Genomic DNA, 27,646 nt, shown 5'->3' with positions numbered 1-27,646 from the left:
TTTTGCTTTGATTTCACCCTCATTAAATCCTATATCAAAGAAAAACACTGGCATCTAACTGCATGCCTTTAGAAGGGTGTCATTTGATGTTAGCCAAACAGAATAGTTCTGAAAATACTCAAGTTAACTCCCAGGTGCTAAGACTTGAAAACTATCTTCGTGTCCCTGTTGGAACAGACCACATTATGATACTTCATCTCCAGATTCAGAGCTTGGTGAGTGTGAGGCTGAACTGGCCACCACCTGACCTACCACAGTCTCTCTCTAAAGATGACTAGAAGCACCACGTTTATTTTTGAACATGGACAAATCTGGGAAAAGAAGCTTGGGGTAAAGTCTTAACCCTAAGAATTCTATACCAAGACTTCTCACTTACACACTTACAAACAAAAACTGAAAACCTGCTTTCTAGAACCAAAGGGCCATTATTCCACTTACCTCAGCAGACTCAAGACAAGTAAGTGTGTAAGTTCTCCCCTGCTGATATTAGTTGGTACCTGGAGTTTTTTAACTCTGTTTGACCAGACATACTCCCTGCAGGTTTCCATTTTCTCTACTTGTCTGGGATCATTTAAATTAGTTTCTTCTTAAAATAAACCACTTTATGAAAGTTCTGAAGTTATTAAAAGGTGACTTTATAGAGGAAAAATTGGGGAGTACTCTTAGGGATCAAGAAGTTTCCTCTGTAACATCCCCGACAGAAAGCCGGCAGCTTCTGTTTGCTGAGACTACTCATGTCATGAGTCAGCCCACTCTGGGACTCAACAGCTCTGATTGTAGGAAAGATCCTCCTTGTATGTGGCCAAAGTGTGTTTTCTTCCATCTATCCCCTTGCTTTAGAAAAATTAAGCAGAGTAAATCTATGCCTTCTTCATAATAATTTTTCAGTGTCTCCCCGTAGAGTTGTAGTCTCCAAACTAAACAGTCAGGTCCTTCAACCATTCCTCAAATGGTCTGGTTTCCAGATTTCTCACTATTCCATTCATGTTGGACTCCATTGAACTATATAGAACCTTATCGCCTATGATTAACTGTTCAATTTTCTTACCTCAGACAGGCTTCGTTGTGGCGGCCTGAGGAGTAGGAAGTGTGAACATTTTGTTATTCCAACTACCTCACCAGCACAGAACAGGAATATTTTTAAATCTTTGCCAACTTCATAATGAAAAATAATACTTTCATCTTAATTTGTATTTTTTGAGTATTAGGGAGGTTGAAAATTTTTCATGCCTATTAGTATTGCTTTTAGGCATTTTCTATCTCTTCTGCTTATTTTTCAGTTGAGTTGTTATATTTTATTAATGATTTCTAAGTTTTTCTAACATGAGGCAATTTCAAAAAAAAAAAAAAAAGAGGCAATTTCCCCTTTGCTACCTATCAGATGTGTTAAAATATTTTCCCCAGTATTTTTTTTTTGCTGTTGTTACAACATTTCATTTTTAATGTATTATCTTGACATACAGAAGTATTTCCTTTTTATATAGTTAGATCTATATATCTTTTGCTTTGTGGTTCCTTCCATTCCACTTATATGTCTATGTATTTATATTCCTGATATCAGATAAATATGTATCTTTGTTTTATTCTAGTTTTTTTGTTTCATTTTTTATATTTATTTCTTTAATGCCTCTGGAATTTATTTTGATATTCTGTAGGAGGTAAGGACCATCAGTAGTGCTATTGGAGCTGAAGTGTGTGCAGAAGCTGTTCACCCACACAGGGCATCTGGTGCTGGTTTTTAAAAGTCAGAAAAAAAAGGGGCGCCTGGGTGGCTCAGTTGGTTAAGCATTTGCCTTCAGCTCAGATCATGATCTCGGGGTCCTGGGATGGATCCCTGCGTTGAGCTCCCTGCTCAGCCAGGAGTCTGCTTCTCCCTCTCTCTCTGCAGCTCCCCCTGCTCATGCTCGCTCTCGCTCTCTCTGTCAAATAAATAAAATCTTTTTTAAAAAAGTAAAAAAAAAAAAAAAAAGGATCCTTTTCTTAAAAGTAGGCATTAGAATAGAGACCTCTTTTACCTGGAGGAAGAAGCCCTGCTGGGCAGATGCAACCACATTATCTGCAGCCCCTTTAAAAGGGCACTGAGCACCCCTCAGGAGGAAAGATAAGCCACTGATGCTGAAGCGCTGAGTGGGCAAGAAAGGTTCATGGGACAGGGGAGATTTGCAAGCTGGCCTCAAGGGAACAGGAAGGTAGTACTTAATCTAACCAGCAACATTGAAGCTAGTGTTCCAGTTCAGAAAGTCTGAAGTGGACACTGTGAAAGTAGAAATGTAAATATATATGAGTATGTATATTTGTAAAAATACTTACACACAAAGCTTTGAGTTGTCTGTAGAAAAACTAAAGAGAAGTAAGGACATAGAGAAATGAGCCTTACAAATCTTCAGTTAATGTAAGCCTACTACTACTCATTGAAACCTAGAGGATTTGGATTCTTTTAACCCTTGTGCTCATTTCAGGGTATTCTGTGGTTCAAAAAGACATAGTAGCCATAACCAACATATACTGTGCGTTATCGGAGTAATTACATACATATCTGGAAACCACAGTGAAAATACTGGATGATATATTTAATCCCCTTCGGTTCCTCTTGCCTGGAAAGAGCTTGACCCACCTTCTGTCTGTAGGGAACTCTCTGTGCCACAGCTCAGAACCTCAGAGAAACCTAAATGCCTTTGAGAACTTGCCCTTCAAAAAGAAGCAGAAGTTTTCTCCTGAATGTTAAAGAAATGCAGTTTGTTATCTGTGCAAATGCTTCATCTGATTAGGTTCTTAATTCATCTTGGGAAGTGCTACACACTCACCTCCCTGGTAGTAAGGAGCATGTTCATCTCACTAGTGGACACACTGGAGGGAGAAATGAAATGAAGCAGTTCTCTTGAAAAAGCAAAAATGCTTGCTTCAGACAATTCAAAAAAACTTGCCTTTGAGAAGCTCACATCTGGGGTGCCTGGGTGGATCAGTCATTTAAGCATCTGCCTTCAACTGAGGTCATGATCCTAGATCAAGCCCTGTGTTGGACTCCTCGCTGAGCGGGGAGCCTGCTTCTCCCTCTCCTCCCTGCCTGTGCTCTCTCGCGCGATCTCTATCACTGTCTCTCTCTCAAATAAATAAAATCTTAAAAAAAAAAAAAAAGAAAAGTTCACATCTTACTATTAGGTTAAAAATAATGTGGCCTCTTGACATGGTACTCCAAAACAGTAAGAAAAGCTCTTTTTATTGGAAATAATTGAAGAATGTTATGGTTAGAAAGCTGTTTGAGTCCCTTCCACCCCCAGCTGCAAACATATTCCCACTCTCTCTTCTACCTCTGGTGCTCAACTGTGGCTGTGCTCTGAATCACCTGGGAGCTTTAAAAAAAAAAAAAACAAAACAAAAAACAAAAAAAACATGCCCAAGCCACACCCCAGACCAATTAAACCAAAATCTCTGGGCTGGGACCCAGGCAACAGTATTTTTAAAGGTCCCCAGGTGATTCAAATATGTGGTCAAGGTTGCGAACCATTGTCGCTCCAGAAAACGCTGGAGCAACATCCCGGCTGATTTCCATCTTTGATTTCACCCAGATTCTAGTCTTCATTTAGGCACGAAGCCATTTTGCCAAAGGTGTGAACATGCCATGAGCCCCTGGGAGTTCTCTATGACTAAGTGGAAGGATGTGTACGGCTCCCCATAGGTTTTATTGTTTGTTTTGTTTGAACTCCCATATTAGTAATGTACAGATCGCTGTGCAGATTAGAGGATTATAAAATGCTTTTATATTTTACAGTAACTTGACATCTTAAACCAAGATGTTTAGGAATTCAGGGTTTTCACTTTGCACTTGGGGTTGTTTTCTGAGAGTTTTTCATTTGTTCTCGGCTCCAGAATACATTTTCTTGCAGCTCACTCCCAGCAGCTGGAATCTCTCTGCACAGCTGTCCATCAAGGCTAGGGCCTCCCCTCCCCACCTTCACTCACCTGGGGACTCTCACTGCAGGCAGAGACTTCTATTCTGTTCCAGATAACCCAGATGAAACACTGGTGAATGAGCACTTTAGGCTAACACTCACATGTTTCTAAGCAGTTGACTCCAAAATGAGGGGCAAGGAAGCAGACTATGTAGGCAGTTCTGCTAGACTGAGAAGAAATGGCCCTTGTCTTCTCCTTTCTCCACATCCTCCAGAGGCTGTGGTTTGGGTGACAGACAAATGTAAGCCACAGGGAACTGAAAAATCTTAATCCAACTCATCCCTACGGCAGGGCCTGGGCCCTGAATCAGTAGATCTTTGACTGCCAAGCACCGGGAAGCCAGAGATGACATGTGGCTTATTCCAGATGAGGGGCCTAGAGCACCAAACTGGGGGACCAGCTGCCCAACACCAATAATCACTTGGCAGACTACTTCTTCTCTGCTCACCTTTGCAGGAATGATTCTGAATCACCGCACACTATGCATTTTGACATCTGTGGGCTCTGGAACAGAGCCTGTGCCACCTGGGATGTCTTACTTTTTGCTTTTGAGGGTGCACCTGATACTATAGGGAGCATTTTATCAAAATCCCATAAAACCGAGATATTTATCCCTTTAACATATTTGAATAGGTATTCATGACTTTAGAATGATGGAACTAATTTTGGGTGTGGCTTATAGACTTTATCTCATACTTTTACATATGGAAAACCCATCTGTGCACATGTGCACACACATACACCTGCCCTCTTGCCTGACTCTCTTCATCTCACCTGTAGACTGCCCATAAAGGAGACACTTCTCATCCCCACACTTGCCTCTTCCAGCTCCACACAATTAGAGCTGGGGGAACCTGGTGATATTTTAAGACAAGAAGACAAGACAGACCACAAGAGGGTAAATATAGGAAAGGGGAGTATAAGGAAGGAAGAGATGAATTCTAACTTGGCAACCTAGGAAGTCCTCAGGGCTGAGGGCCACTGAGCAGGAGCTGGAAGGATGAGTGATATACCTAGGAAATGCTGGACAGAAGGAGATTCCGGGCAGTGGGATGAGCTTACTAATGTTCAGAAGTACAAAAGTTCAAGGCTCATTTTGTTTGAAGGGAGTGGGTGATGGCAAATCATTTTACATGATTGGAATATAAGATGCTTTGTATGGGTGAGAGGAAAGGCCACAGAAATATACCAGAGCCAGAACACAGAAGACCTCAAAATCCAGGCTGAGAAAGTGTGATTTTCCTTGTCTCTCTCCTTGTGTAATGTGTTAATTATAGTGTATCTGACCACACATTTGCATGTTTCTGAGTTTCTGTCTTCACGGGTAAGGGCTCCATCTGCTACAATTGAATTTGTACAACACAGAGAACAGTAGGGAGATGAGTAATGCCCCTTGTATACTCATGAATGCCGGAGATCATGGCACCGATTCTTTATAATGGGAAGGGAACAGAGTTAACCACATGTTAAAGCCTCTCCATGGTTTTTATAGCTGGTTCTTATTGTGTCCTGTGGTTTGAGTGTGATAGGCCTATGACATGGAGCTTTGAGATGGTCGCAGAATCAAATTTTCTTTCCAAACTGCCCCCAGATGATTTCCCCATCTGTTGGGAATTAACAATATCAGTATAAACCCAGGTTCCTTAGCTGGGCTCTCATCTTGTCTGCCAAATGTGCTAAGTTACTCTAAGCCATTAGAAGCACATGGTAAAATCCCAGTATGGCGTAGACATTATTACACAGCCTGGGATAGAACACAGATCAAGTCATGACCCCCAAACAGGAAAAGCCTAGATCTCTGACAACTTGTCTATAAAATCCCCCAGCTCTGTCTGCATAAAGGAGTCCTAGTGTTGGTTCAGTGATACAGAAGTTAGACCAAAACTCCTCATTGTTTCTTTTTTTTTTTTATTTTTAAAATTTATTTATGATAGAGAGAGAGAGAGAGAGAGGGGCAGAGACACAAGCAGGCTCCATGCAGGGAGCCCGACGTCGGATTCGATCCCGGGTCTCCAGATCGCGCCCTGGGCCAGAGGCAGGCGCTAAACCGCTGCGCCACCCAGGGATCCCCTCCTCATTGTTTCAACACACCCCTCAAAGAATAGGATGAAGGGCAAATGATCCTCTCAGCCTCAAAGGGTCTGAGTGGCCAGGAGCCTCACACACAATGTGGGGCTACTTGAGGGGTGAGGGGAACAGGAGATCCATTTGATCTCTCTGGTACAGTCTCCTCTCCTTAACAATAGGGGAAGGGGTTAGTGTCCAATCAGGAGAACTCCTAGAGAGGCTGACTTAGTGGAAGGCAACAAACATTAAGTAGGATTACTCTCCTAAGCAAGAAGGCACTGAACCACATGCTACTGAAAACGAGGAAATGAAAACAGTCGGGTGTAGCCGGCGAAATGACCCCAGCACACAGGTAAAGTAAAGCCGGCAGGACGGGTGCTAGAGGGAGCTGCAGATACCGGCCTCTCCTCCGCTGCCCCATGAGGCCTTGAAGGCCGCGGCCAGTGGGGCCTGGAGGGAGAGGGGACTTTCTGACAGTCTCTACCAGGTTCCAGGCGAGGCAAAGAGAGGGGGAAAGCTTCAGGGCGCACTGGGACGCCATCCTCCCCATGGCCCCTGAGGCAGGAGCACCCCCGGGAGGGGAGTGAGCATCCTGCAGCCCCTGCTCCAGCGGGGCTAGTGAGGCCGGCGACACTAGCTGCGGCGCCTCCGCGGCCCTCCGCGGCCCTCCGCGGCCCAGTGGCATCACTCGCGGCCCTTTCAAAGGAACTTCCCCTCTACGCCACCCAGATGCACGGCCTCCCCGGGAGCACGGGGACAGCAAGGCCCCTCTGTCCTCGAGCCCCCAGGCCCCAACCTGGCGCTGGCCCTGGCCCTGGCCCTGGCCCTGGCCCTGGCCCGGAGAAGGGCAGCCGCAGCCGCACAGCCCAGCGTCCTGACTCGGCCGCGAGGGGCCGCGAGGGGCCGCCGGCCCCGGGGAGCCTGTAAAGCGCACACAGGTGCGCGGCCGGCGCGGAGGCCCGGGGCTCCGGGGCGCACCTGCGCCCCCTCCCTGCACGCCGGCCGAACCGCTTCCTGAGTCTCGGCAACCTTCAGGCGGGCCCCCCGCCAAGGGGACCGCGACGCGCTCTCGGCTGGGATCCGAGCGACCCTGCGCTGCGCTCCTCGGGGAGGCCGCGCGCGGGCGGGGGCGGCGCTCCGGAGGCCTTGTGTGGAGCAAGAGCGCCCTCTAGTGGCGCAGGGGGCGCCTCCTGGCCCGAGAGGCCGCCTGGGAGCACAGGGAGCCGAGGCCGCGCCCCAGCACACGCGCCAGATTCCTATGCATTATCCTCCCTCTCCTCTGCCTCCCTTCTTCTTTCCCCTCCAACGGTTTAACGATCCAGGAACAAGGACCAGACAGACTGGTGACAGGGCCAGGCCGACATAGTTCATGCTGGAAGTCTACACTAAAACTCGGGTCTCTGGCCTTCCAGTCCAGGGTCTTTTCCTTCTAGGTTCATCTCCCTGCATACATCTATATCTATACATATACATATAATCAGTCCTTCTTTTCTTGATCACCTGCTATGTGAATTGGTATAGGGAGACTGCAGGAATGGACAAGACACACACATGGTCTTCCCGCCTGGGGGAGAGACTGACAAGCTGTCAGCAATGCCAGTGCCCTGCGAAGATGCCTCTAAAGGGCTGGAGACGTAGGTAAAAGGCTCTGGACAGTGTTCTAAGATCAGCAGGGCGCTACTGAACATTAGGTGGGCGAATATCGTGATCAGATTTCTAACTGTGCAGGATCACTCTGAGTTTGAGCAATGCCTCAAGCTAGTTGTTAGGCTTTGGACAACCCACCTAAAAAATGTTCAAGACAGAAGGAATCTTAGGTTTCAACTAGTCTATCTTATACATAGAGAGACCCAAGCTCTCAGAGAAGGCAAATCACTTCCTTGAAATAGCTGAGTCCCTTCACCTAAGTCCCTTCACCTCCCACTCAAGGTCCCAAATATGCCAGCCTGAAGCAGACACAGCTCCCACGAATGCTCCCTATAATACAAAGACTTCCCTAGCCTCTGCCCCCACAAAAGTTCACCCGGGGCCAGACCAGAGTCAAGCAAATTATCTTCAAGACTGACAAAAAAGCATGCTCACTAGACCTGCTACCCTGAGACCTCAGGGTAGTTGAGAGCTTGCTTCAGTATCCATGGCTAGCAACAACCAGGGTAAGACATGAAACCCAGAGACTGTAGACAGGTGTTGGGGGAAGGAGGGTGACCTTGGCAAGGGGCTCCCACAGAGACCTGGGGAGCAGGAGGCTTGACTCACACTGACACATTGAATTCCATTCCAAATAGCATGCAAAATAAAGAAAACAAGTTTAGGAATTGAAAAGTAACTCAGACTTTGTAAAAACAGATGGTGATAAAATGCAGTTGTCCTAATATTTGGATAATTTAAATGCCCTCAGCAGCTAGGGAATTAAGAGAAATAGTTCAACATAGGCTGGATCATTTAGCATTTGGTTTGAAAAGTCATGGGCAGTAAAGAGGTCCCAAAATATGATGGAAACATGATAAGGAATGGTTTTGAAATAAAGAAACATGATCGGGGTGAGTGCCATCTGGAATTGGAGAACACCATGAAATAGTAGAAAGAGAGGTCGGAAAGATTGAATTCGAGACCTAGCTTAGCACCTATTAGCTATGTGACCTTGCCCAGACCACTTAACCTCTCTGACTTCATCTCAATAGTAAAGTTACAATAATAATAATAATAATAATTGCCCCATGTACCTCATAGGGCTCTTTAGCAATCACAAGGGAGGCCAGATAGGACCATGATAAAGGACAGCATTGCAGATCTCACCCCTACCACTTATTGGCTTTGTGACTTAGGTGAGGCCCCTCTAAACTCTGAGGGGTCTCACCATAATATAGGGATGTTAACCCCTGTTTCAGCTGGTTGTTGGAAGAACTAAATGCAATAGTCAAATTAAATCATAGCTAAATGACTTTGTCTACAAAATAGTGTGTACCACTCGATTTTTATCATCAGTGTGACTGTTTTCAAACCTACAAATTATTTATAAAAATGAAATATTATTGTAATATTTAGCATGCTATGACTTCACTGGGTAACAGGATAAATATTTAAAGAAAAATATACACAGAAAAAATTGGATGGAGGTGGTAAAGCATGTGGTCCGTCTTTATAAGGGAGGGAGTTCATAGATAAGGATGTATGGGGACTCAGGGTCTCACCAAATTAACTCATTTTAACTTAGTTAAGAGATGGTCATATGGATCTTTTTTAAGGATGAAAAATACTGTCCATGATCAATGGCCTTGTGTCAGGTTGGGATAAGGTATTTGGTGAGTGACTGAGAATCAGTGATAATTCAGGTCTTATCTAACATCTCCAGAGCCACTGAGAGCAAGAGTAATTGGTAGGTTAATGAAATCTGTAAAGACAGCGAACCTCCAGGGAGCCAATCTCAAGCTGGAGAAACTCCCCCCTCCTCCCCACAGAAGATAAAAAGTAATGCAGAAGAGCACCAAAGTTCATTCACTCCAAAAATACTTCTTCCCTACTCTATACTGGGCACCTTGTTAGGCACCGAGGATTTAGGTTTGAAAGACATGATCCCCTTCCTCACCAAGCTCACAGCCCAGTGAGGGGGAGTGTAAGTCACTACAATTCAGTAGGTAGTTATAGAGAAGTTTAGGGTACAGGAGTGTCCAGAGTTGGGGCTTCTAGCCCAGCCCAGAGATTAGAAAAGGTTTCCCAGAGGGACAACACCTGAGCAGGTTCTGCAAGGACCCAATGTAGCTAGTCTGACAGGGGGTCTGACAGGGGAGGAGGGTGGTTGTATTCTAGGAGGAAGGAGCACCACAGAAGTGGAACCACAGGTTGTTCAATTTGGTCCTTCAGGGTAAGGGAGTCAGCCCTGCAAAAGAACTAGGGTTCTTTTTATTATTATTATTATTATTTTATTTTATGATAGTCACAGAGAGAGAGAGAGAGGCAGAGACATAGGCAGAGGGAGAAGCAGGCTCCATGCACCGGGAGCCCGACGTGGGATTCGATCCCGGGTCTCCAGGATCGCGCCCTGGGCCAAAGGCAGGCGCCAAACCGCTGCACCACCCAGGGATCCCACTAGGGTTCCTTTTTAACGTCGGCTAATGTCATGGCCTTGCCACATTATAGTGATTGTCCTTTTAAAATCTCTTGCTTGAGGGGCACCACAGGGGCTTAGTCAGTTAAGCGTCTGACTCTTGGTTTAAGCTCAGGTCATGGTCTCGGGGTCCTGAGATCCAGAGCCCTGCCCTGCATCAGGCTCCATGCTCAGCAGGGAGTCTGCTTGTCCCTCCACTCCTCTTTCTCTACCACCCTCCCTCTGTCTCTAAATAAATAAGTAAAACCTTAAACCTCTTGCTTGAGAAAAGCGCATGATGCCCCCCGCCAAAAAAATTCCATTAGGAATCTTTTAACAGTTTTCTATGAACTTGTGTCTTACTAATCCCAACAGTGTCTGCTGGTACTTACACTTGAAAAATATTTATTATACTTTTGAAGGAACTTGTGTACTTTATTCCCAACAGTATCTACTGACATTGTCATTTGAAAAATATTTATGTGCAAGACTTAGCTAGCTTTTCATTGTGAAACACTCTTTGTTCATGCATAATTGTTCATGTTCATGACCTTACAAGGACTGCCAACTCAGCTCATGCCCCACTCCCCACCCCCAGAAGTTGGTGAGCCAGTTAGCATTGGAGTAAAGGGTACTGGCAGGATCTGAGACTGGAGAGCTAGCCAGAGCTAGGCTTCATTGTCCCTGTGAAAGTAGAAGGCATGGGGAGATGCTGAAGGGTTTAAAGGAGTGACAGCAATTGATGCTCTGCTGGCAATGTGGCAAGCAGCAGGAGAAAGGCAAGGCAGGGGACAAAAAGATGGGTTACATGGCAAGCTCTGAACTAAAGAATGGAAAGAAAGGAGCAGATATGAAAAATATTAAAAGGTAGAATTGATTGGACTCAGTGACCCTGATGTAAGAATTGGGGGCAAAGTCCCAGATGACCAGCTTGCTGGCTTAGGTAATTGGGTAGATGGTGGTACCAACACAAAAAAGGCAGAGAAAAGGACAGGGTTTGAGAAGAAAATTTTGACTTTGGACATAGCGACTTTGTAGTTCCTATGGGACAGCCAAGTGGAGATATATTAGAAGAAGGACCTAGGCTAGGTTTGGGAAGTATTGACATGGATAATAAAGTCCTGGGTGTGGGTAATAGCACTCAGCCATGGTATAGAGTGTGGGAGAAGAGGTCCAAGGACAAAACACCAAGAACCTCACCATCTAAGAGGCAGGTAGAAGTGAATAATTCCCCTCAGGAGGCAACCACATGCAGAAATGAAGGAGAAGGAGAGTAGCGGCAAGAGAGACAGAAAGAGACAGAGGTACCATGGAGCCAAGGGAAGAGAGGATTTTAAGAAGAAGCCATGAAATTTGTCAGTCCCAAGAGCAGTCAAGTACAAGGACCAGGGATCCCTGGGTGGCGCAGCGGTTTGGCGCCTGCCTTTGGCCCAGGGCGCGATCCTGGAGACCCGGGATCGAATCCCACGTCGGGCTCCCAGTGCATGGAGCCTGCTTCTCCCTCTGCCTGTGTCTCTGCCTCTCTCTCTGTGACTATCATAAATAAATAAAAATTTAAAAAAAAATTTATAAAAAAAAAAAAAAGTACAAGGACCAATAACTTTACTAGTAGCTATGGTGAAAAGAATTAATAACAAAATACCATCTCCTACTTATGGGGCTCATTATGCTGTCAGAGCACCGCATACTTTGTATTTCATGTGTCTGGCCCTACAGCCTATAGCAACTGTCCAGAGGAAAAAGCCCCTAGAATGGAGGTGACTGTCTAGCAAGTTAGTGACTGGGCTCCTGGAACTGGAGATCAGTCCAGAATCTCAACCATGCTCCCTGGTTCCACCCACACTTGGGTTAGTGTCTTACATAACCAACAAGGAAATCAGAATGGGCCCTGTTCCAGAATAATGATATAGACTTTCAAAGGCTTGCTTATCACACTTTCTTTTGCACTTCCCAGAATCCAGAGGTATCAATGCTGTGGGATCATGTGACTCCTAAAAGGCATTACCTAATTCCTTACAGGAAGGGCTTGCACCCAGTTCCATATGTAAGAGGGATCATTGAAGGTCTTCAAGTAGAGCAGTGATATCAACTGAGGAGTCATTGGAAAGATTTATTAATTTTATTGAACTTGTATTTGACGGTACGTATTGTCTGGTTGTTGGATATTCACACCACCTGAAACAAAATAATGACAGTACACTGTGAAGACCTGTTCTGGATTTTTTTTTGCAACTGGACCCCTTCTCCTCACCATACCTCCTACTCCAATGAGTAGTCTATCTTCACCAGAGAGAATCACTCAAATTTGGAGCAAAAGCTCCTTGCAGATTTGATGAGGTCAATACTTCATCAGATCTCAGTTCTCCTCCTTCTGTGCTTTTCCAGGGGCAGGTCTGGCTCTCCCTACAGGAGTCCTCTGCTCACTCTTTCATCCCTGAATCACACCAATAAGAAGAGGGCAGCTGCCCTTCTGGTCTGTCAGATCTGGACCAGGCCCAGACTTTTCCATGCGGGACCAGGCTTGGACCTGCCTCCCTGCCTTGCTTTCTGTTGGGAGCAATTCACAACATACTTATCTCTGGGAATTCACTGCTCTGCTGGGCATAGGTCTGAGTATCTCTCTCTAAACCTATCATTCATAGCACAGAAGTAATATGAAAAAAAGACCTCTGGGGGATCCCTGGGTGGCTCAGCGGTTTGGTGCCTGCCTTTGGCCCAGGGCGCGATCCTGGAGTCTGGGGATCGAGTCCCGTGTCGGTCTCCTGGCATGGAGCCTGCTTCTCCTTCCTCCTGTGTCTCTGCCTCTCTCTCTCTCTCTCTCTCATAAGTAAATAAATAAATATTTTTAAAAAGACCTCTGTATCAGTGTCTAACATTGCATTCTCTACATCTCTCTATGGCCCAGATAGTATCACTGCACTGTTATCACATTGGAGGTTGGGCAAGGCCCCAAAACAGTCACCACTATGCAATGTTGATTTTCTGAGGGTGACTCATAGCCTTAGTTCCAGCTGGTGGCCTGGCTCTGGCCTTTTCTTCTGACCCAGAAAACTGAGCTTCAATCTGGGTACATGACTGCACAAGTCATTCCGGGTCAGGAACAGCTGAGAAGTTCTCTGGACTCTGTACCACTGGCCAAGGATGAGTGATGAGCTACTTCCTTTCCTCCTAAGTGTACTCTGTATGTGGCCCTCTTCTCATGATTGAAGATGGCTGGTACACAGGAAGAATAAAAGCAAGCAGGATGGGTGAATTGGAATTTTAAAATGCCTGCTTTGTCACCTACTCCATTGTGTTGCTAAAACAGAAACATCCATTAAATATTAGATATGAGGGGCACCTGGGTGGCTTAGTCAGTTGAGTGTCCAACCTTTGATCGTGATCTCAAGGTCATGAGATCGAGCCCCACTTAAGATTCTATCTCTCCCTCTCCCTCTGCCCTCTGTCCCTGCTCACATTCTCTCTCTCTAAAATAAATAGTTATGAAAACTCATTCTCAGAAAAAGGAGAGTCATTAAATGTCTGTCTCCTCCTTCAGAACAAGCCTAGACAAGTAACATGATGTTAATTCTCTCATCTCTCAACTAAATTAAAGAGATCAGTTAACTAGGAGACTTCTGAAATCATCTTAAGCCTATGCAACATTCCACCGGAAAAAAATTCTCTCTGTGTAAAGTCAAATTGAACTGCTATTATGATTTTAAAAAAATAGGTGTGATACACTTTTTAGCTTCTGCATCACAGACTTTTTGCTTGTCTAAATGACATGTCTCTGCAACTAGACAACCTGTGTTCAAATCCTGGCTCCCAGACCAACAAGCTGGATGACCTTGGACAAGCCACTTAGCCACCCTGGGTAAAATGGGATAATGGCATTTCTTTCTTGGAGCATTGCTGGAGTATTTTTAATACATTTTAAAAAGTAAAACACCGAGGTGAGAGCCTGGGCATACCAAGTGTCAGTACAGGATAGCCCGGGGAAGTTTCAGACTGACTGATACTGGGTGGCAGGCAATCAGGGGCTGCCCAGGCTCTGCTGTGATGGTGCAATAACAAGCTCCCTGCTGTTTTTCTTCACTGTAGGTCAGTGCAGCTGAACGGCCAGCCCCTAGTGATGGTGGATGATGGGACCCTCCCAGAACTGAAGCCCCGCCCCCTGCGGCCTGGCCGGACTTTGGTCATCCCTCCAGTCACCATGGGCTTTTATGTGGTCAAGAACGTCAACGCTTTGGCCTGCCGCTACCGATAAGCCACCCTCATACCCACAAGTTACCAGCTGGTCTGCTGGACCGCTTTCCACTCTCCCACCCTGATAGTATCCTGATTTTTCAGACATCTTCTTAGCAACAAATCAATCTCTGCTGCCCCATCCTGCTGGAATCAGCAGACTTGCTCTCCAAAGAGACTAATGCCATAGCATGAGCTTAGCCTAGGTAGGCCACATCCACCCCAAAGGAACATGTAGACATCACCCATCACTGTACCTATGTAAGGATGAAGGTACATGTATAGAGCTGTATGTATCCATGTATACACCATGTAAATGAGCTGATGGCACATGCCAAGGACAGATGAAACAGCTCTCCATGATCCGGGTCACACAGCTATACGACTGTGGACCATAGTGTGTGACTGCTGCCCTCAGCACAAAATGGGGAAGGAAACCACCAGGTGGGCCCTCAGGAGCCCAATCCTCCTCTGATTCCTCTCCTTGTCTGTTCCCTGCTGTTGCCCTGGGTTTCCCGTCACCTCTCTTCCTACAGGGGAGCAGGCAGGTGGGTCAGCGCCGGCCTGCTGGGTGAGCTGTTTCTGTCATTTCCTGGTTGATGCATGATTGTGTGCATCTGGGCTTCTGACAGTGGCATCCATCACTGACTATTCCTCTGGGAAGCGGGTGCTTCAAAAGTAAAATTGCAATCATGCTCCAGATTTTGTAAGAGGGTTCTATTCCTCTGTGCATCCAGATTCCCCTGGGGTTGGAATGGGAGTCAGGTAACAATATTCATGGAGTGGAGAACAATGTATTAGGCACCACAGAAAGCAATCATCATCCGTCATGTGGCTGAGAGGAAGGGAGCTTCAGCACAAAGAGAAAGCACACTGAACCAGCAAATGCACATGCACACGTGCACACACGCACGTGCACACACCCCCCAACTGAACAAGCAAATAATTAGACCTGTATCAAATCTGAAGGAATTTTAAGGGCATGTAGATCAAGCTCTTAATAGTTTGTCTGACCAAAACCATAAAAAAAAAAAGGTGTAAATCGAAAGTCATCACTGTAAGATACAAGGGAATCTAACCTTTCTGCCTCTTCCCAAGGAGTGGTGAGCCTGCCAGTGGCATTTCCTAGGCAGAAAGCTAATCCAGTCCTGAAAGATGACCAGGTCCCTGCTCCCCCAGACCAGCCCCCAGGCAACAGAACAAAGCTTTCAGTTCACCACCTGGGGAAGAGGGTATCTGGAAACTGAGGTCTGCTGGGGAACTGTGGAGTGGTGAGTGGGATCCCCCCCACCCCCGAACTGGGCAGGGGACATGGACTGATTTAAAGTTTATGATAAACCTTCCATATGATTTAAGAGGTAAGATGCAAATAAGCTGCCACTGAAACTACTCTTTCCTATGGGTTTGATTTTCTTTCTCAGGGTAAATGGCATGAATGACAGGGGCTAAGGACAGGGCCAGGTCTGAGGTGACACAAGGGAGGAAGTCCAGGAGACTCAGCATGGAGAACAGAGATGGGGGGTGATTGGGGGGAGGGAAGCAACAGGCCACTCTTTGCGTGAGGAAGAGTGGACTTGGGTTTTGTCAAGTGTGTCAGCAGGTCCAGGAGGATGAGCACACCGGAGGTGGGGGAACAAATACTGGGCTGGACCTGGTCAGTGGGCATGCTCAGCCCAGAAGAGGATGGAGAGAGGGGAGCAGACCCTGGCACTGTCAGGTGCAAGGTTATCCTAGGGGGCCTCCTCCTCAGGAAGCAGGCAGCTCCTGCTGAAGCCTCAGCTCTGGTGGGGAGCAAGGGAAGAGAAGCGCCAAGGCTGGGATAGAACAGCCCAAATGAGGACAGTCCAAGTAAGGAAGACAGAGGAAAGGAGAGACCAAGTAGTTGTCTCCCCAAAGTTTAAAAAATTTGTGCAGATAACAAAATCTCCTCTATATATGGGCACAGCTATAGGCCTCCAATGATAACATAAGAGCAGCGGTCCCAGTGGGTCTGGGCCTGGCCAGTTTGCTTTACATATATAGTAGCCCCATGAAGGAGTCCCTGGTTTTACCCCCACCTTCCGATGAGGTGTGGAGAGAGGTCGTAGCTGGCCCAGGGCCACCCAGGGCAGTGGGTTGCTGAGTGGAGAATAATCCAGTGCCTGTCCATTTAACCACCAAGCCCAGTGGTTGCCCACCTCACAGCCTCACTCCCTCACCTCGAATTCAATGCAGTCAAACCTCCAGAACTCCGTGCAAAGCACACTTTGTGTAAATAAGTGTTGATTCTTCACTAAGCTTCTAAGCCTGCAGAAGATAGGCAGTTTCTGCTTCTTTTTTCTTTCTCTGTGTATTAAATGCTCCCAAGAGGTTTAAATTTTGCTTTTTGGGTTTTTTTTTTTTTTTTTTTTTTTTTAGTTAATAAAAAGGGAAGAGGGAATCATTGAAATTTATCTTTGGGGTCCTGAAATTCTAATTTTGTGACTGTCTCGTGGAAGTATTTGCGTTATTCAAAGGATACTGATAACATCATATTCTTTAGGGATTTCCCTATAGAGCACCTGTCCTGGCTTTTGCATTTGGGATGGGGGATAATTACTAAATCAGTAGGGCTCACTTCCTATAAGGGATTCCCCTATAATACTCCCCCAAAAGACAGCCTGTGGCAAAACTCAGCATCACAATGCATACCAGGGGAGCAGTTTGCAAGGCTGGGCCCTGGGACAAAAGAGTTCATCCACTAGCTTCCCAGATCAGATTTTTTCCTCCTAAAATAAGACACGACTGAGATCATCCAAGACTTTAGAGCCACTTTACTTGAAACTGAAGAATGGGCTTGCAGAGATGCTTATTTGAAAGCATAATAAGGTATAATGAGAAGTCTTTGCCTTTTGTTGAGATGATTGTCTGTTCTCCCTGCCTCTAGGAATGATTTTCTTTCTCTTTTCTTATCACAAAGGTTCAGAACAAATTCTCATTGTTGTCTGAAGAAAAAGTCTCAATTCTTCTAGTTCCCTGAAAAAGCTGCAACTGTGGGATATTAGCTTATCTCTGGATGGAGAAAAGCTTGAAAATTCCAGAACAGGTTTACAATGAGGCTAAGGCCTGGGACCCCCCAGAACAATTCCCAATGGCCCAGTGGCCCTCATAGCCCCAGCCCCTCCCCAGCAGTTGGGCCCAAGCCCTGCATCCTCCAAATGGTAGAAGCTTTTGGTGGATTTCACCTGAAAGTCCTCCTGCTGGCCTGGAGCATCAGAAGCTGCTGAGGCTTTGGGAGTGGAGGGGGGTCAGGGGGGATGGAGGGGTTGGAGGGGGGTCGGGGGGGGGGGGGTGTGCAGGGAAGGGATCCAGCCTGACTGTGAACCTGGCTGTGAACTGCTGAGCTGCTGGAGGGGTTCTGGCCATGCCCCACATCTGCAGGTGTGGTCCACAAGTACATTCCAGGCCCATGTTTGGGAAGGATGCAGCTGCTGGATTCACCTTGGAAATCCACTGAGAGAGGCTTTATTTCCGAAAACAAAAGGGCAGTATTTAAACTCTGCAGAAGCAAAGATGAAGCAGGTAGATATCACTGGCAATAAAAAACACTAGGACAGAAAAAGACTTTAAAAATTTGAAGCATCAGGGGATCCCTGGTGACTCAGCGGTTTAGCGCCTGCCTTTGGCCCAGGATGTGGTCCTGGAGTCCCGGGATCGAATCCCACATCAGGCTTCCTGCATGGAGCCTGCTTCTCCCTCTGCCTGTGTCTCTGCCTCTTTCTGTGTGTCTTTCATGAATAAATGAATAAAATCTTTAAAAAAAATTTTTTTGAAGCATTAATAGAATATCTAAAAATAATAGAGATGTGTCTTGGAGAAGGCAAGGGAAGAAGGGGCATAAAACATTTATGCACAAGGGTTCCTCCACTACCCTTCTCTCTCTAACCTCAGTACTCCTGCCCCAGCCTGGACACTGCCCACTGCTTTCCCACTAACTCCTCTCCAGTTTCATTGCCTTCCCTCTGCCTCGGGCTCCCAACCTGGAGGCCAGGGAAATCTGTACTGACCAGGAATTAAGTCTTATTGTAGAATTGTTTGCAATCTTTTCTTAGGATATACCAGAATTGCAAATAAGGTAGTAAGGGGCACTCAAAGATAAACAGTTTTTATAAGACTCAAACAACTAGAGCTTTAGAATCATTGCTTTAGAATCACATGGACACAAAAACTTCTATAACTGCCTTCTTATGCCCAGTCCTGGGTGGTGACTGTTTGGGGAAGACCAGAGAAGTGATTTGTCCAAGACAATCCAGATAAGCAGAGCGGCAGAACCAGGAGTCAAACCCAGATCTGTTGGATTCCAAAGCCTGCTCTCATTGAACCATGCTCTCTCTCATTGGACTGGTGGTGGCCAACTTTTTCTCACCTCCAAAGAAGCTCCACAGCTAGCTTTCTTAACAGCCTATGAGTGTCTACAGAAACCCCTACTAGTGCTTTCACCCAGGACAGCTGTCAAGTGGGGGGAAGCCTGTGAGCAGGCCTAATGAGTAGTGAGTAGGGCTGTAACCTACCAACCTTGGCTGTAACATTTGGAATCCACCCTCCCCTCAGGCCCACCAGTGGTCCTCCTGGTCACTCCTCCCCTGTGTTTTTCTGTAGAATAATTTAAAGGACAACTCCTACCATCACCACCCACCACAGGTGATGATTCCTGATATTTCTAAGTCCTGGAGAGCCAGGCAGCACCCACACATGCATTGTCCCTGAAAGCACTGCTCCTCCTGTCCCCATCACTAAGAGGTTTGGAAGTTTCTCTTTGTCTTCCAGACTAAATAATAAATCCATTAACTACTGCCAGAGGGGTTGTATTTGTATAGACCACTCTAAAATAAGAAAGCTAAAACACAAGAAACCAACTGCTTTGGCACCCACTTCCTACTAAACAGCAGAGCAGCTCCCCCAGGAGCCCTGGAGCATTTGGAAGGAGATGACCAAATTCCAAATGACTGGCTCATGAGTAAACCCCCCTGTCCTATGCACCCAGCTGAGAAAAGGGGTCCTTCCTTACAGCCCACAGCATGAACTTTACTCTTCTAATTATTATTCATGAAAATATTCTAGGATTCTTTTTCAAGTTCTAAATGTTATATAATAAATTATATTTTTGGAAGAAGCAAAAAAGAAACCTAAGTTTTATTCATCTGGAAGTTGGCAAAATGAGTAAAGGAACACCTCCCAGGGAAAGTTTCTTCTCTGCAGGGGATTTTACCAGGTGTTAATATTTGCTTCCAAAAACAGATTATATTAAGGTTTATACGAGCTTGGTGATTGCAGAGAGTCTGGGTCCATGAGGTAGTTTATATTTTGAAATGACATTCTGTAAGTAATAAAATGTGAATGCTCTAACTTTCTGTTCTCAGGGTGTTCTGTGGGGAGAAGGGGGAGGCGGGGCACAGTTGTCCACACTACATTTCCACCCAACAAACTAACACACAGGTGGGATCATTGGTTTCGTGATGTGCTGCCGTCTCCCTATTTCCTCTTCTCCACAGGCTTTGCTTCCAGTATTAGGGCTCTAAGTGCAAATGAAATGTTGCTGTTCAAGTTAGGTGACATGCACTATGTCAAAGTAACTGTTAACTGCAATAACAGATAAACCCCAGAATCTCAATGACCTAACATAATCGACATTTCTTGCTAATAGATCATGTAAAGTTCAACTGGTGGCAGTGGGGTAAGTAGTGGTTCCATTCCCCACAGCCCTTCAGGGACCCAGATGGAAGGCAGTCTGCCATCTCAGCACTTGGCCTCCAAGGTTGCTATGGGCATCCACCTGTAGTTGGCAGACGAGAAGAGAGAGTGTGCAGAACCACCTATGCTAGCTTAGGGGCCTAACCCGGAATTCACATAAATTCCTTCCACTCAATTCCATTGACCATCAGTCACATAGTCCCATCTAGATGTGAAGGTTTCAGAAATGATGTCCCTGGCTGGACAGTCACTTCTCAACAGTTGTATTTCATTGCTATAAATGGAATGTCTTTGATCCCCACCACCACCACCAAACTCATATTGAAACCTTATCCTATGTGATGGTCTCCCAATGAGATAGTATTTGGAGGTGGGGCCTTTGGGAGTGATTAGATCATGAGGTGGAGTTTTCATGAATGGGATTATAAAAGAGACTGCAGAGGGCTCCTTTGCTCCTTCAACCATGTGAGAATACATCCAAAAGGTTCTTATGAACCAAAAAGGGCCTCTCATCAGATACTGAAGCTGCTGGAACCTTGATCTTGGACCTCTCTGCCTCCAGAACTGTGAGGAATAAACCTCTGTTGTTTATAAGCCATCCTGTCTATGGTATTTTTATTATAGAAGCCTGAACAGACTAGGACATTCATGAAAAAGGAGCACAAAACTTTGATGGACAGCTAGGAGATGATAAAATGTATCAATGATATTGGGTCGCTCTGGTTAATTTGCCATCAAGTGAGTGTTACAAGTGAGTGGTGATATCTAAATTCAGAGGATTCTTTTACATATTTCAGATTGACCTAGAGGAGCTTTCTTCTCCCTCTTTCCCTTCCCTTAAGTCATGCCACTCCAAGTACTTGGCCTAATTTTAACAGAAAACAATCTTTGTGTTGTCTCACTGCTATCCAGTTAGGATGCATCTGGTATGGATGCTGTGCCCTCTACCAGACATAGCAGAAATATAACTTAAAACCTCCAAATAAAATAATAAAAAGTAAAACCTCAAATAGCAAAGCGGAATCAAAGAGGCCATAGCTACAGACCAAATGGGAACCCACCCCTGGAGATGACACAGTTTTCACTGGTTGAATCCACCTGAGGAGAGTGGGAATCTATATCTTCAGGCCAGTTAAGGAGGCTATTCTGGTCTCCGGTCCTGACTTCCCGTCTACTGTGTGATGTTAAACAAGTCACTGGCCTCTCTGGAGCTTAGAGCCCTCATCTGTAAAATGAGGACCTCAGATTAAGTGAACTCTAGGGTCACCCAAAACTCCCTACTGCCCGAGTTCATAAATATATGCATACACACACACACACACATATACACACATATATTGTGTATATATATATACATATATATGTATAAATATATACATATATATTTAGATATACCTTTCTGAGAGGTCTCAAAGTTAGCCTTACATTTTTTGTCGCTGCTTCTATATAAATACAATGTGCCTTCAGGATCCATGCACGTGAAATTTAACAGACCACACCATTTGATGATTTTTGTTTCTAGAGGTAAGGTCATGATTTTTCTTTGAGTTAATTACTGGACTCCTCCCATCCAAATTTCTTCCAAGCAGCGACTTAGTACAAATTTAATGTAAATGAAGCACGCCCCAAGGTATACTCGCCTTGTTATTAGGTATTTAAAAGAAAAAAACAGGGATCCCTGGGTGGCGCAGCGGTTTGGCGCCTGCCTTTGGCCCAGGGCGCGATCCTGGAGACCCGGGATCGAATCCCACATCGGGCTCCTGGTGCATGGAGCCTGCTTCTCTCTCTGCCTCATTCTCTCTCTCTCTCTGTGACTATCACAAATAAATAAAAATTAAAAAATAAAATAAAAGAAAAGAAAAGAAAAGAAAAAAACAGTTGGCCTCACTTTTGAGAAATTAAATTGCACTATAAGACATGAACAAGGGATGCCACAGCAACATTTGAAATGTAACACAGTAGATTTTTTTCATGTGTACACCTAATGTCCTGGAATTCAACTATTTGGGGGGGGGGGGGTGAGCAGTGGAGGAGTGAGGAAGTGGGAGGGGCAATGAAAGATGCAGGGTGGACAGCAAAAAGAATGAATAATTAAAATAATGCTAAGGGAGATGCAGGGAAGAACAAAGAGCAACATAAATGGTAAATATATGGGAAAATCTAAATAAATATAAGACAATAATAATGGTATTTCTTTTTTTAATGGTATTTCATAGAATTGAAAATGCGTTACAATAGCATACATTTTAAAAGCAGACAGGCAAGTATTCTAACATCCTTTCATTTTCAAGGAAGAGGTAAAAGTACCAATTTATATTAAACTTTGATAAGTCAAGGATGCATGTTTTACTCCCTAGGGTAACCACTAAAAGAATATTAAAAGAAGGCATTATTTCTAAGTGAATAGAGGCAGGGAGAAGAGTGGAATCAAAATAAGAAATAATTGATCTAAAAGAAAGCAAGAAAAGAAATAACAAAGAACAGGTGGGACAAATAGAAAGTGAATAGTAAGATGATAGATTTGAACACAAATTTGTAATGTTATTAAATGTAAGTAGAATGCTCCAATTAAAAGACAAAGATTGTCGGAGAAGATAAAAAGAAACAAAGCCCAACTAAATGCCATTTAAAAAGAAACATCTAAAATATAAGAAGGTAAAAGGATTAAAAAAGATATGCCATGCAACAAGAGGTTACGTTGATATAAGACAATAAATACTTTTGTAAAACAAAAAGCACTGTTAATAATGGAGAGGGACATTTCATAAAGAATTTTTAACCATAAAAATTCTAAATTTGCATGCACTTAAATAACAAACCTTATCTGTAAGAAAAGCCTCACAGAAATATAAGGGGAAAAGACAAAATCACATGTATAATAGGAAATTTTTTTTTTTTTTTTTTTTTTTTTTTTTATGATAGAGAGAGAGAGAGAGAGAGAGGCAGAGACACAGGCAGAGGGAGAAGCAGGCTCCATGCAGGGAGCCCAACATGGGACTTGATCCCAGGTCTCCAGGATCACACCCCAGGCTGATGGTGGCGCTAAACCACTAAGCCACCGGGTCTGCCCTGTAATAGGAAATTCTAAACACATTTCTCTGAAAAAATGAGAGAAAAGGCAGACAAACTCAGAAAGGATAGAAAATTCAGACAATTAACAAATTTCATCTAAATGAAATTTGATGCATAAATTTTAAAATGAAATTAAATCATATATACAGGGATACCTGGGTGGCTCTGGGGTTGAGCCTTTGGTTCAGGGTGTGATTCTAGAGTCCCAGGATCGAGTCCCGCGTCGGGCTCCTTGCATGGAGCCTGCTTCTCCCTCTGCCTATGTTTCTGCCTCTCTCTGTGTCTCTCATGAATAAATGAATAAATATTTTTTAAAAATTAAAAAAAAATCATATATATATACACGTATCTATGTGTGTGCACATATATGAAGCAAAAACTGACCCAGTCAGTAAAAATGTTTTTGTTTTTGTTTGTTTTAGTAAAAATGTTAATGCCAAGCTTACTAAAGCCTGAGGCAAATAGGTAAATCAGAAATACTGATCATATTTATATTCAAAATTTTGATATTTTGTTCATCATGGATTTTTTGCATTAGTTTTGACTTTTGGAAACATTAATTAGAATAGTATTATATTGATTACCAAATTTTTTGACATCCCTTTAAAATCTTCAGAGTATCTCATTCTCCCCACCCCCATCCTGGTCCTGAAGCTAATATAGGAGGTAAAATGGAATCCTAGAAGGACTCATAAATGTTTTTAAAGGCATAAAAAGAGGAAAAAAGAAACAAAAGGTGGGACAAATGCAAAACAAATAGCAAGATAATGACTGATAGGCTTTAAACCACAGTACTAATCCCATTAGTGTGAGTTGTTCTTTACACACTATCTGACAAATCTGTCTGGCAGAGATGGTCAGTCTGGAAAAAAAATCAGACCCAAGTATAACGTGCCTACAAAACAAAAAACTGTGTTTTACATATGAAGACACAAGTAGGCTAAGAGTAAAGGATGGAAGATTACATATGCAGGGGAGGTAAAATGTCTCCTCTACCCTCTCAGGGTTTCTGGCTGAGGCTGACACAAAACAGAGTCCCAGGAGAGAAGCACAGAGATTTTATTTAGTAATTTTTAACACCTATGTGGGAGCCCCCACAAGAACGAAGATCCGAAGAACCAGCAAGGCCTAAGTAGATACTAGACTGAAGAAAGTGGCAATTGTGGAAAAGTAACTAGAGTATATGAAGAGACTACAGAAAGATAAGAGTTATTTTAACCTAGTCTATTTGTACAGATTTCTCTCTGCCTAGATTGCCCTTCTCTGGTGCAAAGAAATTTCCTTTGGAGGAGGGCATCTTTCCCATAGAAGTTTCATCTCCTGCTTACTGAAAGAAAAGGGAAGGTCACTGTGCCCTTCTTGCACCTGCTATGTTTCAAGTGCCTTTAGCTCACAATAATCAACACACCAAAGTAGCATATTTTGGGGTTACATGTCTTGAACGCTTCCATATGCCATATTAACTAATCAAAATAAAGCTGTCGTGGTGACACTATTCTCAAAGTAGATTTAGTGCAATGAATAGTGTTAAGGATGAAAAGGTAATTTTATAATGGTATGGGGGCTCATTCATTAAGAGAACATAATAATCATACTGTTAATGTATCAAATAACAGAGCTTCAAAATATATGAAGCAAAACCTGACAGAATCATGAGGAGGAATAGACAAATCCACAATTGTAGTTAGAGAATTCAATATCACTATCTCAATATTTGATAGAAAAGGTACACAGAAAATCATTAAGGAGATAGAAGACTTAAGTGTCAGTATCAACCAGCTTGGCCTAATTGACATTTGTAGATCACTCAACCCAACAAAAGAATGATATATATTATTCTCAAGTACACCTGAAACATTTACCAAGATTTACCATATCCTAAGCCATCAATACATTTAAGAGGACTCAAGTCTCACAAAGCATATTCTCTGGCCAAATGGAATTGGAATAGAAAACAATTAAAGAAAGATACCTGGAAAATAGTTGGAAATAACTATTCAAATAGTTGGAAATTAATACCACACTTCTAAATAATCTACGAGCCAAAAATAATCAAAGGAAAAATTAGAAAGCATTTTGAACTCATTGAAAATGAAAATATGACATACCAAAAGCTGTGGGTGCTGATAAAACAGTACCTCGGGGAAAATTTATAGGAGCAAACTCCCTTGTTGGAAAAAAAAGACGAAAGGTCTCAAATAAAATGGGTCAGTTTCTACCCTAAGAAACTAAAAAATAATAAAAAAAAGAACAAATTAAATCCAAAGTAAACAGAGGAAAGGAAATAGTAAATAGTGCAAAAATTGATGAAACAAACAGAAAAACCAATGAAAATTGTTGAAACCAAAAGCTGTTTGAAAAAAAACAATAAAATCCTTAGTGTGATCTGAATCCTTCTAAATTTATTGAACAGAATAGAGAATCCAGAAATAGAGCCACATATTTATATTCAACTTGAGACAAATGTGTCAATGTAATTCAATGAAGAAAGGATATTTTTTTCAACAAATGGTGTTAGAAAAATTGGGTATCTATATGCAGAAAAATGAACCTGAATATTTCTCTCATGCTTTCTACAAAAAATCAACTTGAAATGGATCATAGACTTAAGTGCAAAACAAACTATGAAACTTCTGGAAGAAAACAGGAGGAAATCTTTGTGACCCTGGTTTAGGCAAAGATGTTTTAGGCAGTGGTTCAAAAAGCACAAAAATTTCTGTTCCTCAAAAGTCACTGTAAAAGAAAATGAAAAGACAAAGCCACAGGCAGGCAAAAGAAGAAAGGAAAGGAAAGGAAAGGAAAGGAAAGGAAAGGAAAGGAAAGGAAAGGAAAGGAAAGGAAAGGAAAGGAAAGGAAAGGGAGAAAAGAAAGAAAGAAAGAAAGAAAGAAAGAAAGAAAGAAAGAAAGAAAGAAAGAGAAAGAAAGAAAACATCTGGTAAAAAATTCATTCTAAATATATAAAGGAATCATATAAGTAATAAGAAAAAAATTCTAATTTTAAAATGGGCAAATGATTTGAACTTTTAACACATGGCATATAAACACATGAAAAGAAGTTCAACGTCATTAGTCATTAGGAAAATGGGAATTCAGACCCCAGTGGGATACTACAACATACCTATTAGAATGGCTAAAATTACAGAAGGACGATGTCAAATGCTAAGGAGGTGACAGAACAGCAAACTCTTTCAGAGCTGCCAGGGTGGGTGTAAAATGGTGCATTCACTTTACTGTACAGCCTATACCATACAGTTACTTATTATACAGCCCCACCATCCTACTCCTAAGTATTTACCCAAGTAAAATAGAAACTTATGTTGACACAAAAGCTTGGATATAATTACAAATGGGTATAGTGGATTAAATCAAAATTGAAAACGTTTGTGCCACAAATGATACCATTTAGAAAGCAAAAAACCAAACCACATAAAGGGGGGAAAATTGTAAATCATAGATCTACTAGGGGACTTGTATCCAGGATATATAAAGAACTCCTACAATTTGATAATAAAAAGACAAGTAATTTTTAAATGGGCAAAGGAACTGAACGTACATTTCTTGAAAGAAGATTCACAAATGGCCAAAAAGCACACGAAAGATGCTGAACACCGTTAGTCATTAGGAAAATGCAAATCAAAATCAGGAGATACCGCTTTCCACCCACCAGGATGGCTAAATAAAAAGAGACAATAACAAGCGTTGACACAGATGTGGAGAATTGGGAGCCTCCCACACTGCTGGTGAGAAATGGAAACTTCTAGCAGTGGCAGGGAAGAATGGCAGCATATCCACTTGATGGAACTAATTCAAGCCCTGAAATCCGCGCTTATGAAGAGTCTTAGAGAGGAGAGAAACAAGGGGAGCGAAAACGGGGTGAAGAGCGCAGCGCCACCGGATCTCAAGACACTCGCCTGCAGCACGTGCGAGCCGGGATGGGCCGCTGCGAGGTGCTGCGAGGTGCGGCGCTGAGGCGAGCGGGGAGGCGGGAGCAGCGGCGGGGCGCGGTGGAGCCCGCTCGGGGGCCCGCAGTGCAGGCTGCAGCTCCCGGCCGGTTCTCCCGACTGCTGGGCCTGGCCGCGACCCCCCCACCCCCCCCACCGGGCTGCGCCCAGCGCCCCCAGGGAGCCCCGAGGCACGGGGCGGGGGGGGGGGGTCGGGAGGGGATTTACTCCCTTCCAGGATCTTCATCAGCAACCCTCACTTCAGCCGCTCGGGGTACACCATTTATATGGAAAACACGGGTTCGGGATCCCTGGGTGGCGCAGCGGTTTGGCGCCTGCCTTTGGCCCAGGGCGCGATCCTGGAGACCCGGGATCGAATCCCACGTCGGGCTCCCGGTGCATGGAGCCTGCTTCTCCCTCTGCCTGTGTCTCTGCCCCCCCCCCCTTTCTCTCTCTCTGTGACTATCAAAAATAAATAAAAAATTTTTAAAAAAAGAAAGAAAACACGGGTTCTAGGCCGAGCCCCTAAGATGCCCTGGCCGCCCAAAGGGATTGGGAGCTTTCATCAGGAAGTTCCAGCGTCGCGCTGCGGGGG

General features: G+C 44.1%; 1 protein-coding gene across 2 annotated transcripts in view; it reads left to right on the top strand.

Annotated features, from left to right (window-relative positions):
• Nucleotides 1-16,685, top strand: part of HPSE2 (heparanase 2 (inactive)) — a 631,399-nt gene extending 614,714 nt beyond the window's left edge. Inside the window, exons 12-13 of one of the 2 annotated variants that reach the window (XR_004810045.2) lie at nucleotides 12,122-12,242; nucleotides 14,186-14,324. Coding sequence is in view for 1 of the 2 variants with exons in the window: in XM_025466850.3 (XP_025322635.1) it covers nucleotides 14,186-14,351 (166 nt within the window). In the remaining variant the exon portion in view is untranslated. Of the gene's footprint in view, nucleotides 1-12,121; nucleotides 12,243-14,185 lie in introns of both variants that reach the window. The other variant, XM_025466850.3, reaches the window with a different exon arrangement.
• Nucleotides 16,686-27,646: the final 10,961 nt, after the last annotated feature.

The sequence above is a fragment of the Canis lupus genome, chromosome 28, assembly GCF_003254725.2.
Source record: "Canis lupus dingo isolate Sandy chromosome 28, ASM325472v2, whole genome shotgun sequence".
Taxonomy (NCBI): Eukaryota; Metazoa; Chordata; class Mammalia; order Carnivora; family Canidae; genus Canis; species Canis lupus.
This window is presented reverse-complemented; position numbering and strand designations above follow the sequence as displayed.